Source organism: Zonotrichia leucophrys, chromosome 5, assembly GCF_028769735.1.
Source record: "Zonotrichia leucophrys gambelii isolate GWCS_2022_RI chromosome 5, RI_Zleu_2.0, whole genome shotgun sequence".
In the NCBI taxonomy this organism is placed as follows: Eukaryota; Metazoa; Chordata; class Aves; order Passeriformes; family Passerellidae; genus Zonotrichia; species Zonotrichia leucophrys.
The window spans coordinates 27,813,895-27,830,276 of NC_088175.1; the positions used below are offsets into that span (position 1 = coordinate 27,813,895).

A 16,382-nucleotide genomic window follows, 5' to 3' on the forward strand; every position below is an offset into this window, starting at 1 on the left:
AAAGTTATAACATGCATTAATCATCAGGAATACCAACATTATTTCACCTGTGGGTCCACCTATTCTACATTCTGATTCTTCAGTATACTGAATTACATATTCTGTCAGTAACCTCAAATACCAGTAACCTCTTTTAGTCCTGACAGTGGAAATAATTGTATTTCGAAAAATATATTGTATATTTATTACTATTTATTTTCTTGTATATTTATTCAGGAGGTCCCTTTCATCATTAGACTTTTCTTCTGAAACCAGAGCAGCTTTGACTTCAAAACAAGAGACATGTAACCATGAAGAAGATCTCCCTCAAGCTTTCAGCAGCAGAAATTTCTGCTGGGATGAGAAAGATGGTTAATGCCAAAACCTGTCTGATTTCTCAGACAGCCATTATGTGCTAACAAATTAGTTCAGGCATGAGCAACAGGCACAGAGCTCTAGCCTGGAATGGGGTGAGGGATGGTACAAGCTGCTGGGGGAAGCACTCCCTGCAGCTGTTCTTTGCTCTCCCACCTGTGGGCTGGCACCTCACCCAATGTGTACTGTCATTTCTGTTTCTGCAACAGGACATTAAGAGTGCTTGCCTCTCCCCTGTGGTAAGGAAAGCATCCAGTTCTGTGTCAAGCAGAGAACAGGACTAAAGTAGCAATTCTCCTTACAGCTGGCACTAGCTGCCAGGTGTGACTTAGGAGTGAATCTTCCCTTCCTCCCCCACTGTGGCATGTAAATGTTATTTTTTAAACTACCATTGCAGCCTTGATGTCCAGGAAAACTGCTGCCTCAGAAAGCTTTGGCAAGGCTTGTAAGGACAGGTAGTAAGTACTCTGCACCATGATCAATTGACACAGCCAGGGAACCTTCAGTATTTATTTACTGAACACTAGCAACCCCTAGTGCTTAGAATATACTTGTCTTCTTTTTCAACCTATATGGTACCAGGGCTGCTCGTTCAGAACAGAATTGTTCAATTTTTTCCCTTTCTGAAATAAAAGCATTTTCAACCCATGTTACCAGAGGCTGCAGGTATGTCTCTTCTCAGATAATTCACTCTTGGAAACAGAAAAACATGTGCTTCAGTTACCTTAGCAGCAAATATTTTGGTTCCAAAGAGAGGCCATTTCCGGGCCACTGTCAAATAAATTCGAATGCATTCTGGGGGAGAGCATCCCTGCAGTACCATCCACTTTGTCGCCAGCCTGTCGGTCAGCTGCCTTTAGGAATCCAAGACACAAGACAGTATTACTTACTAATGTCTTCCAAGGAAAGATATGTAGACTTGGAACAGTTAATAAATGTACTTCTTCACTCCGAAAAGGTTATTCTACACAGCACTTAGAGATGGGGCTGTTAGCACTATCAGTTCTACAACCTGAATTTATTTTAGCTTTTCTCTACTTCCACATACTTACTCACTTTCCTCATACCTTGCCTGTAGTATGCTTTGTAAGGAGTGGCAATATGTATTAACTCACTCTTGATTTGGCTCACTAGGGATGGTTTGGCAGCTACCTTGCTACATGCAGATGGAATTTGCTTCCAAAAGGAGGTAACTGTGTTACTTCCACCACTGCTTAGGATCTCTAGGAAGACCATTCTCTAAATCAGATAGATCTGAGATCTGTGGCAACATCTGAATTTTGTATTTGAGCTCTCTGCATCGTGTATGAGAATTTCTAAGTCAGAACATCAAAAAACCCTGCCAAAATATGTCCTACCAGAATTACTGCATGGCCTAAAGCAACCCATATAAGCTGGCTTTATGGCCCATTGAAAATGTTAGGCACCTGGATTCAACTGACATTTGGGGGAAGTGTAAAACATAAAACTCAGAATTCATCTCACGCTTGGGTTAGTTTTTTGAAACTGAGATGCCTAATTTGGAAGTGAAAGGCCTAAACTTCTTGTCTGTGGCAAAACTAGTTGGTGATTAGTCTCTTTTTATATTGCTGTTTCTTTTAAGGGAGCCTTTTCCTGACACTTTTCTTTGTTTGCATTTCTACATCAATAATCTTGACAGGGCTCCTTGAAACTTCTTAAATGTAAAGGCAATTTGGCAAGTAAAAGCTGATTTCAGTACAAAATATTGAAGAACCAACAGCTTACCTGAGTTGTTCAGGAGTAATGTTTTGCTTGTAGTGTTTGGGGTAGAATTTATCTAAAACCTGGTGGAGAAGATGCTGCATTTTCAATTGTGATGGTCCCCCAGGACTTGAAGATCCTGGTCGATCCAAATCCCCATATTCCACCTAAGACAACATTATAGTTTATAGTGCAACAGAACTATGAGGTTCTTAATGCAAGAAGAACATTCCATGAATTCCCATACTGATAACTACTGTGTTTATTAGGCATGCAAAAAGACACAGCTGGGGAATGTTGTCTACAGCATTAACCAGAGCAAATGCATACAAAAGAGCAACCACTGAGGACATGACTGCCCAAGGAATTACCTACTGATCTAAGAGAGTGGAACATGATCTCGGCCAGGTATGTGTTGTGAGGACACACATCTGTATAAACTTCCAGGCCTTGGGGATTTATTCTCAATTGGCCAGTTAAAAGAACAGCATATTTGTAAATAGTTTGGACCACGTCCCCCACTTCTTTACCTCAGTTTACTCTGTTTTAACAAATACAACACTCAGTTTCAGGTCAGTAAAAAACTATTACTCTGCTTATCATGCCCACAACCCACAATGTGGGTTTTATGTGGTAAAATACTAAATGCAGCCTGGAGACTTAACAGAGGATCTTAGAAGATGCTCCTCCTGAGTAAGAGGGTATTGGCAGTGTAAGAGGGGAATTTTTTACTATTAATGGAATTCTAGAGGTGGTACTATTTCCATATCTCTACTAAGGCACTAATTGGAGCACGTCCAGTGATGGTTCAGCCTCACTCTTTTTTCCAATATTTTTCTTGAGAAGGAAAGGAGAGGCACAGCTAAAGCAAATTCCCCTACACCTATAGGTATGCTACTATAATGTATCTGTCATGGTACATCTGATGGTGTGTTTGCTTGACACATCATACTGTATGTTTGATGTGCCTTTGATGTAAAAGGGAGCTGCTTAGTCAAACATTGTGTATAGATGAAGGAGGACAAAAGAGAGGATTTCTGCCATACTCACCTGAGCCATTAGAGCCACCATTTCCAGAGCTAATTCCTTATTAACAGGAAACCTTCCATTGGCTATTTCATTGCTCACTTGGAAGGCCAGCAGCAACCGCTCACGGTCTGTCTCACCTTTGGCCTGGCTCCGGAAATACAGTCTAAAAAATAGGGAGGATTGTGAAGGTAAAAAGATACTGTGAACATAAAGTACAACTGGGAACTTAAATCAAGGTGAGGCAAAATAAAAGTGTGGTTTGTTTTTTTTTTTTTACTGAGGGGGTACTGGACAGATTTGGAAGCTGAGGTGCTTCCCTTATGAACAAGATTTGAGCAAGGAGGCTCAAAACACGCATTCTTGCTTAGGAAGCTATTTGAATTCAGTAAGCCAGCCACTTCTAGACAGTGAACCCTTATTAAGCACAGATAAGTCAGTGTCCATTCATCCCAATCAAGCACAGATAGGCATTATTTAAATTATGGCCTTCTCTGCTTATCACAGAAAAGAGAACTACCTCTGCTCTACATGTATAAGCTTCTCCGAGGCAGCCTTGTAGACTTGCCAGCTTGGACTTGACCACTTACACTGAAGGTTTATTAAAAAATGCCTCAGTATGCTTCAGCAGGACATAGGAGACCCAATTAGCAGACTTTGTTCAAGGAAACATGCTAGTAAATCAAAGCATCCTATTGTTTTGTATTCCATCGACACTTGGAATTTTTTTGAAGTGGTATAGCAAGATTGTTGGGGTTGAAGACACCAGCTTGGGGAATGCTTCCCAGAACCACTCCTCATACTTAGAGTCCACAGCAACTAATTAATATATTAATTTCAAGCTGCATCTATGGCTATAAATTCCACTACATGAGATACTTATTCCAGTGGATCAATTTATTTATTTTTATGTCTCTTTGAGATTAACTACACTCTTAGGACCATATTGACCTTACAAATATCTTATCAGAGTCCTTGGTGTTAGAACAGTCCAGCCTTGGAAAGACCATATCAAAACATCCTTGCTGTCTAGCCTATGCACATTCCAGCTCAACAAAATAATACTGCAAAATTTCACTCCTGAAACAAATACAACCTTCTGGGTCAAAAGCAATAACTTCTGCTTTCAGCTCTATTATACCAACTAACAAAGTTGACAGAAATTTGTCTCCAACGTTACAGTCAACAAAATCTTCATATGTTCAATATTGAACTCTCTGTTCAGTTTTGGGGCAGCCTCTGTTTCGCCTGCAAAGAGAATTCATTCTTTGTTCTCATACAGCTCTTTGTTTACTGTAATTCAGAATTCCTACCTCTATTATAAGTGATTAACTTGTTCCAATTTTTCATTTAGATCTTTGTCTTTTACTTCCCTTCTCTACCATCTTTCATCATCTTATTTTTCTTTCTTTATAAAGTTTGGACACTGCTACTACATATCTCTTCTACAGCTCATATGATTTAGAACATCATTCTTGTATCTTTTTCATCTTTGTGATTGTTCACTTAATTGCAAGGTGTGGCATACTTCTTTTCACTAGTGATTTTTCCTCTAGGTCTCTCTTCCTCTCACCTAACACACATTCTTCAACTGTGTTTTAGGATCTAGGCAAATGAAATTGTGCCAAGGACGCCTTTTTGTGCTACAGGTAGTTGTTAACTATTTTAAAGTCTATTCTGTTATTGCAAAGTGGTTTGGGTTTTACCCCTAGGCCATTTGCTTTTGTAAATGCAACAGACAAAACCCATCACATCTCCTGTAGGATTTAACTGCATCTTAGCTAAAATAGTTTTGGTACCAATGATACTATAAATTACTGGTCATTTACACAGATATATGCAGTCTAGAATGTTTAATTAACAGCAGTAGTAAGGCCACCCAACAGAGAACAGTACCTGTTCTTGTAGGTCAACTTCACAATTCTTGTGCCACCTTCATATTTCCCAGGATGCAATTCTTTTAAGGCTTGTTCCCATTTAGAAATGACATCACAGATCTTTAAAAAATATCAAGGAGAGAGGAGACACAAACTTCGGTGAAATATATAGCAAAGGCTTGAGGGAAAAGCAAGTGAATAAAATATTGTGAAACACAGAAGATAAAGAGACAGACTGGATCAGCATAAACACAGCTCAAAGTGACAAAACACATCCTTTTTCTATTGCACAGTATGTAAAAACAAAAGCATTCCAACTGAAAACTCCAGCTCTAACTTGCAGGGGCACACATGAATTCTGGTCTGGCAATTCTCATGGCTATGCCCACATTAGCAAGTAGCAAAGCTCAGGAGGAACAGATCTGCCCAGAGAAACTCCTGTTCCTAAGTCTCCATGCCCACACTAGTAGTCTGACTGAGTGACCTGAAAGTCCCCTACTATGTTGGATGACATCTTCCAGTTCATGTTTCATGCAAAAAGAATCAATTTCATGCTCTCAGATTACTCCTTAATGTGAGTCAAAGCATGGTTAATAGGAATGATTGGTAGGTTTACTTCAAAAGTCTTCTCTTGAGCCAAACTAAAGCACTAATGTCCTCTGAACAGCAGAAGAATGTGCATGGCTGCACTAAACCTTTGGATGTGTATGTCCAAATTTTGGGAACATTTGGTCCTGAGTCCAACTTTGTAACTCAGACATTTTTCATAATAACATGGTTTCTGTTTGTTTTTTTTTTTCTTCCATTCAGCTCCTCCTGGTTATTCTAGCTCTTTTTCAAGTGGTCTAATGAAGGCCCCTACTTCTCTTTTGATGGCATCTCAATGAAAGGAATGTGAACTTAAGAAGCCACATGAAATACATAATCAGATCTCTAAACCTCTCTTAAGCTACTGAGATTTACTGGTTATTCTTTACTTGCCGAGGCAAAGCAATGCCTTTGATTGTCTCAAGCTCCTTTGTTTACTCTGATACTCCATCTCTCCAGATGGTCCAATTACCAGCAAAGCTCCAGATTACCTGATCTATATCAGGCCATGAAAACAAATTATATAATTTGGCATCGTCTGCGGTAGTTTTCTTTCAAACCATCTACTTCCAAGTTATTGGTGTCTTCTTCCTTTGTTGCTTAATGTGAAGTTTTACACTGTGTAAAATTGATTGTTTAAGTTCCCTACAGTTATCAGGACCTCTTCAAAGTTGCACTACAACTATTCCTCCATTAATGCTGTATTACAAGTTATTCTCACAGATTTGTACCAAAATCTGATGGGTCTCATTCATGGCAGCCAGCCTGCTCAGTTAAGGCAGTCATTCAGCTGCAGCATGGGTAAAAATCTCCATATGAAAGTCACACGTGCTAACACTTTATTGGCTTTCTTTTTCCCTGATCTAGGGCACAACACCCTTACAGTGAAGCCATACTCAGTCAAGCTTTCTCCCCTCTGTAAGCTTATCAACAATGAAAGCCTGAGTTATCTGGAGACAGCAAGGAGATACTTCATAATCCAACAGATGGAATTTATGCAGATATGCCAAAAGATTCACAGCCTAACAATTCTGTCTCAATTAGGCGTGTCACATTTGATGTCAGTTGTAATATCTGATCATGCTGGCCTAGCTCAGTCATGTTTCAATTTTGTAGTGAAGACAAATGAAACTTTAATATGTACTAAAATCTGAGCTAGACTTTTTAAAAAATTGACCAATTTATCACCTACTAAAATAGATCTTTCTATTAAGAACTATATTAGATTAGGCTAGCTAATTATAGAGTCATTTAGTTTGAAAAAGACCTTTAAGATCAGCAAGCCTAATAATCAAACCAGCACTACCAAGTCTACCACTAAACCATGTCCCCAAGTGACACATCTACAGCTCTTTTAAATACCTCCAGGGGCAGTGACTCCACTACTTCCCTGGGCAGCCTGTTCCAATGCTTGAGAAACTCTTTCAGCAAAGAAATTTTGCCTAATAGGCATTCTAAGCCTCCTCTGGTGCAACTCTGGGCTGCTTCCTCTTGTCCTGTCATTTGTTACTTGGGAGAAGAAACCAACTCCCACCTGGCTACAGCCTCCTTTCAGGCAGTTGTAGAGAGCAATAAGATCCCCCTGAGCCTCCTTTTCTCCAGACTAAAGAACCTCATCTCCTTCAGCTGCTCCTCAGACTCTCCAGACCTTCACCAGCTTTGCTGCCCTTCTCTGGACCTGCTTCAGCACCTCAATGTCTTTCTTATTGTGAAGGCCCTAAAGCCAGTGCTAAGTACAGGGAGACAGTCCCTTCCCTGCTGGCCTCACTGCTACAGGCCAGGACGTCATTGGCCTTCTTGGCCACCTTGGCCACTGCTAGATCATGTTCAGATGGCTGCTGACAAGATCCTCAGGCCCTTTTCCTCTCAGCAGCTTTCCATCCACTATTGCCTCAGCCTATGCATGGGATTGTTGTGACTCAGTGCAGGAATTAATATCTCATCTGAGAATATGAATCTAGATAGACAATACCCAAGTTTATTTGAGCTTAATTAATTAAAAAAGATTTATTAATCATTTGGCAGTCCTTCAAAGATGTATACTAAAGGTAACAGAGGCAAAAAAGAAATACCTTCATATTGCCAGGCAAACAATGTTCCAAATTCCTGCCAGAAGGATCATCTGTGAACAGAGAAAATCCCATATGGGATGGCTTCCTCATTCCTGTTTCCTGGTTCAGTCTCTTGATGAATTCATCAACAGTTGAGGAACCATCAAAACCTACAACCTGCAATGAAAGAGGACTTAACTGAGGATACAAGGATTGTGACTACTGATGGGTATCACAACTAATGAAGGTGGTGTCATATGGATTAGCATCTCAGGATTAACTGCCAGCTCCACTGACAACACCTGTGTATTGTCTCCCTTCGTATCACATTCTTTTCTATATTGAGACACTTCCAACATCTCTCCCTTTCTCTCAGCTACCTTTTCTTCCTAAGATCTGTAGAGGGGTGAATTCCTTTCACTTTCTTGGGAAATCAGCTAAAGCAGCAAGGAGGAGAAGCAGTGTTTATCTCCCAGTATGTCTACTGGAGATATGGATATAAATACCATGGTGCCACCCACCCACATGAAGGAGGCAGGTTATGGTGCAGTCCTCCAGTCCCAGCAGAAAGGCAGCTGCGGTGGCTTACCTGGTACGTTCCATTCATGAAGTGCACTGGGATGCTGAAGGGGAGTGAGTGGTGGTAGGGATTTCTCAGCAGGATGGACACGATCTCCATCCGGGAGGGCTTGGCTTCCCGCTCTCCAGACTGCACCGTGCGGTCTACGGATCTCTGGCAGTAGATGGCATACTTGCCTATCTCACTCCTAGGCAGAGAGGGGGAGAGAACCACAAACATGCTCCAAGTGCCATGTCCTCTTCAATTCCCATGCCATGGCAACGCATTCCTCCCTCAGGCTTTTGCTCCAGCAAAAGTATGCCTCTATGCAGATCCACTGTTCATCTCAACAGACTAACAGCTCAAGTGAAAAGCTACAGCACAAACCTGAGCTCCAAGGATCTGTAAAACTAAGGCAGACAATGGAATCTCTAGGAAACACAAGAGTATTCCCTGCTTCTATGTGGACTGGACACATACCCTCTTCTGTACCCTGCTGCCACCATAGTATCTGTCAAGTCAAGATCAATTCACCCTCAACTTGCTGTCATGCCAGTGGAATTTAGTTACTATCATGTCAAGTCCTGGTAAATGTTGAGTTGTATAATCCTGTGAGACTAATGCATTTCAAGCTGTGTTTATTAATTTACACAGTTGTACAAATTGTAAGTTTCCATTAACCCTATCTGCCAACCAAGAGACTTGACAGAGATTCCAAGCAAGCTTAGATTTGTTGACAGTTCAATACAGGATAGGGACAGTTACGAAGATGATCAATTTAGTGTCTACTGAAGAGAGTGCTCCATTGAACAGCATCTAAAAGATGTGTCTCCAAAGTCAAGCAGGAACAGTCAACTGCACCTTGCACAAAAATGTTAGGAATGCACATACTCAGTAAGTTCTGAAATTGAAGTATTTGTATGGATTTGTAATAGTGCTATCACTTTCCAGGGGAAAATAATTCCACTCAAGATGTCTTCAGGGGCTCAGGACATGATTACAGTTAAATCCCTACAAGCAACATGGAAGTCCAGAGTTCCGGCTTTTCACTGTAGCAATATATTTCTCACCTCCCCAGTAATGAACTCAGATAATATTCAGATAGATAATCTTGCGTCATCAAGAAGCTGTTATGTCTGGTTTCCAGATGCTCCTGAGCCCTGTGACTTCTCACTTAGAACTCTGCCCCACTTTTCCTCCTCTCTTAGAGACTGGATATGTATGCTGAATCACTTTTCACAAAAACAATACTTAGAATTAAGATCTATAATTCTTCTAATTAAGATCTTTTAATACCTAGAATAGATCTAGACCATACGCATTATGCAGTGTAAACATTCTAGTGTCTTGCTTGCTGTATGAAACAGGGAAAGTATACCTACTTAAAAAACAGCTGTATCTACTCCATCCAAAGAGAGGTAAGTATTCCTAGAGCTAGGGAGAAGGAGCCATGCTAAATCCCATTTAGCAACTGCTCCAAATCTAAGCTAAAGTACAGGTCAACATAAGCCCTTTTTCATGTAATTTCTGGGTTTTGTCTAGCCCTAATAATCGTTTCATAGCTGGATCATATAAATAAATTTCCTCTTTGTTTCTGCTTGACAAATATTTGTTCACAAAGGTGCTTTTGGGCAGACCATCAGCATAGTAGAGCTTGAGGCTGATTTAATAAATCAGTTTCACACAGCCCAGGAAATCCTTATTAAGTTCAACAGTCTCCAACAGCAGAACATCTCCATTAGTGGGTCAAATGGGCCTGTCTGGAAGCTGATAATGCAAAAGTTTGAAGAGATGGTTCCTGCTACTAGACAAACGATCCCTAACACGTTGTCTTAGCAAATGGAAGGAGAACCTGAACACTGTGGAGTGCCCAATACCTGTATTTTTGCTTTTGAGAAGAAATAGCAAATATGAGGCAACAGTTAAGAGAATTAAATACTTGATAGGAGTACACATTTCCTTTGCAGTGTCAGGAGACTTTTAGCCTGAGTTCAATGGCAGATTTAGGCTTATTAATTGAATATGAATATTTGTTTGAAAGGATTTTTTTACTTTTACTCTTTTACTTTTGTCTTAAAACAGTGTATTTTTGCAACAGACAACTAAACATCTCTGGCTCTGACCTCCCTGCTAAGGACACAGTGAGATACACTGAAGATCACCATGGAAACAAACAAAGAGCACAGCATGAACAATGGAGAACAACTTCTTGCTGTTACCATAGTTACACACAAAAGAAGTGAGAGAAAACAGTACTAGCACATGTTTCAGGTTTGTTTGTTTTTCCTAACTTTTTACAGTTCCCTGAGATGTTTTATGCCTCACTTTTGTTCTCTCACTTTGCCTGTTAACCTGACAGCAGAATGTAATCACCTAAAATTTAAGTAATTCATTCCAAGTAATTACTTTGGTCTGTCTTTCTGTCAATAAAAGAAAGTAGCTGCAGAAGCAAAAACTTCCCAGGGTAGCTCCAGTTATATCTACAAAAAGTTCTGCTAGTATAGGTCACTCAGTTTTGTGAACTAGCTTCATCTAAATGACATATTAATGGGAATGGTTGAAGGGGCACAGCTTTATACTACTGGGGACCTGATCTCCCTCAATATATATTTGTAGGTGTGTGTTCCAGAATTGCTCCCCTCTTTATCAGCAGTGGGTGCAAGAGGCAGTCAGCTGCGCAGAATGAAAAGCTGTTGCAGTCCTTACCTGGGGTCTGCATGGCGCTGCAAGTGCTGTTTGATGTACCACAGGAAGTGATGTTGAGGCAGAAATAGAGGAGCACATAAAGCCAGGAGCTGCCAGCACTGTGAAAGCAAAACTGTGAAATCACTCTTGTTCTGTACTTCTTACCTGTTGTCTTTCACAGACTACTACAGCCAAAATGATGGCCAGTGACTACTGCTTTTTGGAGTGACCCTTTGTGGATGTGTAGTTCAAGATGTTTCAGAGGCAGTAGTGGTCAGACTGCTCTTCAGTATCTCAATCTGGACTCTGAGAAGAGTTCTATATCATTGGCTACTTCTGAACATTTGACTTCTGAAAATTTTAGTGTAACTATAACTGAGTCAACAATTAAGACTTAAATAATTACTATGTAACAGAAAATCATAATCAAAAAAGCACTGGGAAATTTTATTTCAAATTAGATCCATCATTATTCAACCTGATTTTTATGTCTCATTTGAGCTGGGAATATTGTAATTGCATATTTACATTCATGCTGTAACTTATTCATTTATTTACCTAACAATTACAGTACAAGATTCAGATTTCATGTTTAATAGTAATATTCATGACTCGTATGCTGTTGATTATCTAAAATGGAAAACAAAATGAATACCATGTGACAGTTATACCAAGACAACATAAGCTATAAACTTTGATTCTGAATATGGTCTGAATAGACTATTTGCAAGTGGTAAACAGTAACATTTAAACTAAAATTTATTTTTCAAGTAGTTATATCCTTAGTGTTCTTCTCTGCAGATCAAGTGCTGAGATTCTCTTTCCCCCAGCACACCTTTAGCATAAGCACTATTTTAAGAGAACCAGTCCAATACCTACTAATTAAAACCATGGAATCAAATGGAAAGTTTTTGCAGAGTGGTACTAAATAAAGAGGAACTGACCTGAATGACTGAGTGGTTCTGGGGTTGTCGGCAGCTGGTCTGTTTAACAAGCTGACAGTAAATTTCATTCTGCAGCTCAGTATGTGTCAAGCACACCTGCAGTGCTGTCTGGGCAAGTGACACATGGTAATCAATAGAGGATGCCTCCACAGGAACATTGATGAACAGCTGACAGGACTGTGAAAGAGCAGAAGTTCATCAATGTCACAAACACAGCAACTTTTCTCTGGTACTTTCCAGGCCAGGTTCACCAGATGTATTTATTAACTTACAGACAGTTAATAAATAACCTTGAGAGGAGGGAAGAGAGTCAATACTTAATTCCTATTCCTCCTTCCTTAGATATGGCAATTAGAAAATTTACTCAACCTCCCCCAGTCTAAGGAACTTACAAGTCAGCAAAAGAATCGAGGGGAAAATATGCTTCCTGCCTTCCATGCCTGTGTTTTACCTTGTTCACACTGTCCAGTCTCATTCTTGATCTTATACATGGAGAATGCATCTCCAGCAGCTTCACCACTGGTCTTACTGAGACAACTGAGTTTGCCAAGGAATTGTTTCTGTTTCCTTCAATCCAACCATTGGAGAGGAAAAAGAAGGACAAAGCTAACTTTGAAGCATAAAGTCTGTGAAGAGCATTACCCCTAAGCCCAGATTCTGCACAAGAGAAGTTAAATCTCCAAAGAATGAATGTCACTTAAAATCCAACAGTTCTCTTGTAACTGAATGAACCAGCAAGCCTGTCTGAAGCAACCCACAGTGACAATAATTGTTGTACAACATGACCAAACAATGTTACTGCCCCATCAACATAGCAAAATAACTGACAACCATGCAGTGTCCCTTTAAATACCTTAAAAAGTTTCAGGGCTTCAGTCTGTAGAGCCTCTGATGGCAGAGTAGTGAGGGATGTGTGCAACCCATCTTTACTGTAGCACAACATAGGATGCTTCCACAGAGGAGAATCTGAGGTAGCAGATGGGCAAAAACAGGCAGTGTCAGAAACAGGAGAGATAGAATAGGTCTGTGTTGACAAGGAGCCTTCCTGAGATGGCAAAGCACCAGAGGAAGCAGCACTGCACTAGGCCACATTATCTTTGGTGATACTTCACTGATTTCAGCAAAGCCCACCATGGATAAGGAGTCACCAGCAGCATTAGCCATCAGCAGAAAGAAGTACTGGTATCCTCAGTCCTGCTACATCAGAGCTTCCTGTCAGCTGGATTCTGGTGAGAAGCTGCTCAGGTGTGTGCTCAAACCAGAGACACAAACCCTGCCAGGGCAGCTGCCTGCAATGGGGGTCTTTGTTAGTGAAAGTATTCAACAGGAAGCAAGGTTCACATATGGGGCTTGAATATGTGAGAGTGCAACAAAAGAGTTTTAGGTATGAATGCAAATGTTAATACATATTTGAGAACATGGTGCATAAACATAAATGCATGAGCAGGTATCAAAGATGAGGATGGATATATGTGTAAAGGTTTATACGTGTAGACAGAGAAACAGATGGGAGGGCAAATGTGTTTGAGTGTATTTAAATAAAAGAGCACATGTTTGTATGGTCAAGATTTCCTGGAAAGGAAAATCAAGACCAACAAAGACAGGAAAAAATTTAAAGCACCAGTTCTTTATTTTTATTTGAATTACTGTTACAGACATTTCAGCAGCTTTGATAAATGATGTAACAATGTGGTGGACTTGTCGGAGAACAAGAGACCATATGATGTACTACTGAGAATCCCCTTCCCTCACCTTTGACTGTACTAAACTGGGAATTGAAATTATTCTTCCTTATGCTTTGCTACCATGGAAGAGTTTGTGGCGCTTACTTACTAGGGTCTCCCTCTGCATCCAATAGTTTTCCAATGAGCTGTTCATAGGATGTGCCCACTGTGGCATTACTGCTACCAGCTGCAACGGTCAGATGGTACAGCCAGGTGTTCTAGGCATAAGGATGAGAACAGGAGGGGTCAATTCAGGCCTGTTTTCTACAAACAGGTTAAGCCTGTATGGCCCATTTACCAAAAGACTCTTGCTCTCCAATAAAAGACTGCTTTTTATACCTTCTCCTGTTTGGTGCGGATAAGTAAATATGTGGGACTCTGGTCCTGTGGATGAATCACCAGAGTACAGTGGGATGAGAGAAGTCCTCCACCAGTAGTTTCATAATCTTCATCAGAGTCACAGGAGCGGTCTACTTCTTCCACCTTGGACTCACGCAGAGGCAGATGTCCTAAAGGACACTGTGAGGAGCAGAAGCACATTAGATAAATGTAACTCATTCCCAGTATGGACCGGGAACACTGGGAAAGAAAAGTCAAGTAAAAATGCTGACAGTTCTGTAAAATGGAAGGAATAAATAATTCAATGTTTAGCTAATGTAATCTTTCACTTCTAAAGAATGTCTTCTTTCATAAGGTACTTACAAAATGTATCACTAATTTTATTTTTCTCGGGAGAGCATCTACAGGTTAGAATGAGACAATGCAAATAAAAATAAAATTTTCCCACAAGATACTGCTTTCTTCCCATTGCACTTGAGGGTCAGTTGCTTAGTATCTTGAGCCACTGTTTTCTGACCCTGGTTAGACTTTCTGCTTGCTATACTGGAAAAGAAATACTTTGAAAATTTCATAAGTAGTTAGATTCAGACAAAAAAGAAGACATCTGCTGTGCTAACTCTGGAAGTTAATCCAAAATATGAGTCACATTACTGTTTTGATATTCTAAAACTTGGGGTTTGATGTCACCAAGACAAAGTAATGGACTATTGGGCAAGGTGTCCAGAAATGGAAGCACATTACACTGATTACCACCCTCTTCCCAGAATGTTGATGCTATCTGTTTTCATGACAATAATGCAGGATCTATCAGCTGCTGTATAAAAGTCTGCCCAGAAGGCTACACAAGACTAAATGGAGCAAGTGAGAAACAAGATGTAGAGTGATCTGAGAAAGAGCAATCACCTGCCTTTTAAGTCTCCTGTCATTTAAGCTTAAAAAAATAAAATCAGAGAAATATTGATTCTCTTTGTGGAACAGATGCTGTTGGAAGAGAAGTACCACCAAGAAAGAGACCTGAGACACAGAAGCAGTAAAGCACAGTAGAGAAAGCTTCAAAAGAAATGGGAAAGGAGGGTCTGGGAATAAAAGGAGAAAAAGTAATTACCCTATCTTCATGATTTCGATAGTAGTAGAAAGTTTTTCCAATCAGTGCACACCAGACCAGCTTAGAGTGACCATGCTTGACCTGTAAGGAGGACAAACACATCCATGCTTTTATTATCAGCAGTATTGCCAGAATGGCTCTCTAGGACTTCAACTTTCAGTTCAACTCTCCCTTAATACTTTGCACAGATTTTTTGTTTTATGCTAATATAAGCTCCTCTCAAAACATACAGGGCACCCCTTCCAACAACAGGCAAGTACATCCCACCCAAGAACATGGGACATGAGTGCTATGAGAATGGGTCTAAGATTTTGTGAAGTGTTTTACTCATTCATAATAACTTTTAACTTCTGTATACTGAAATACAATATTAAGGATGACCTTTTAAAGATTATAAAAACAAATCAGCTCATCTCAGCAAGAAAAGACCAGTCAAACTATAGTCTAGACAGCTGTTTCCTACTGCAGATGAATAACCTTCAGATACACGTAGTCTTTAGCCATCTTAGAACCTGACAATTACATTAAAATATTCACAGTAACTTGCAATGTCAAACGAATCAATGGAAATTATATAAAGAATAAGAATTTTCTGCCATTGTACTTTGTACTAATGTACTTATAGACTATTATGACAGAACTAAGTGCTAACCTAGAACCACACGAGCCGTTTTTTTAAACTCTCTTGTATCACCAAGTTAAAGATCAATTAAATGTGACACTCAACAGTGTTGACTTTTTTACTGTGACATGCTGTGAATTCCGCTGAAGAAAAGCACACATAAGCTAGATATTTGTTATTACTTACTACTTGTCAGTCAGTACTTTCAGTAGCCTTGTTTGTCCCATCCTTTATCATTTACATAAATGTTTCACTCTGAAATACAGAAATCTAGAGCCACTTTTCCTTCTTTCCCCACTCTTACAGAGAGTAAAATACTAACTTTTTGCTCACATTTGCTGTGCAAAACAAGAAACTGGCACACTGTCAATTCTGAGCTAAACATAAAGTATGAAATATTTTACCTTAGTGAGCCAGCCTTTCACAGTAGGTTTGGCATCACTGTGAGGAACACCAACAGGACCACTCACTTGTACTCTCAGGATACTCTGCAGGACATGAATCCATTCCTCCAGGATGTTGGGAGAGTCTGCTGTCAAGAAGTAGGTTCTCTTTTCTGTCACAAGCTGGAAGGAAAATGAGTGAGAAAGTACATAGCTGCACATCTAAAAATCATCTCTTTAGTTGCTGAGTTGCTTTATCTCAAAAATTTTTTGCTCATTCAGGAGAGATTTTTTTGAGGGCAAGAAAAAAGGTGCTAATCCTTAAAGCCCAAATGAAAAAAGCAAAACTCAGATAAATCAAATTCCCATAAGCTTTCTTGCTGTGGCTTTGTGTCCTCTCTCA

The 16,382-nt window shown here is 39.9% G+C and overlaps 1 protein-coding gene across 3 annotated transcripts in view; it reads right to left on the bottom strand.

Moving 5' to 3' along the window:
* The window catches only part of PLEKHH1 (pleckstrin homology, MyTH4 and FERM domain containing H1), a 54,125-nt gene that overhangs the window by 4,272 nt on the left and 33,471 nt on the right, over positions 1-16,382 (bottom strand). For all 3 annotated transcript variants that reach the window (XM_064713968.1, XM_064713970.1, XM_064713969.1), the window contains exons 14-26: positions 16,001-16,162; positions 14,975-15,055; positions 13,870-14,049; positions 13,640-13,748; positions 12,660-12,772; positions 11,807-11,983; positions 10,884-10,981; positions 8,208-8,385; positions 7,640-7,795; positions 4,999-5,099; positions 3,127-3,268; positions 2,101-2,243; positions 1,079-1,208 (exon numbers count right to left, since the gene is read on the bottom strand). In XM_064713968.1, coding sequence (XP_064570038.1) covers positions 1,079-1,208; positions 2,101-2,243; positions 3,127-3,268; positions 4,999-5,099; positions 7,640-7,795; positions 8,208-8,385; positions 10,884-10,981; positions 11,807-11,983; positions 12,660-12,772; positions 13,640-13,748; positions 13,870-14,049; positions 14,975-15,055; positions 16,001-16,162 — 1,770 coding nt within the window. The remainder of the gene's footprint in view (positions 1-1,078; positions 1,209-2,100; positions 2,244-3,126; positions 3,269-4,998; positions 5,100-7,639; positions 7,796-8,207; positions 8,386-10,883; positions 10,982-11,806; positions 11,984-12,659; positions 12,773-13,639; positions 13,749-13,869; positions 14,050-14,974; positions 15,056-16,000; positions 16,163-16,382) is intronic.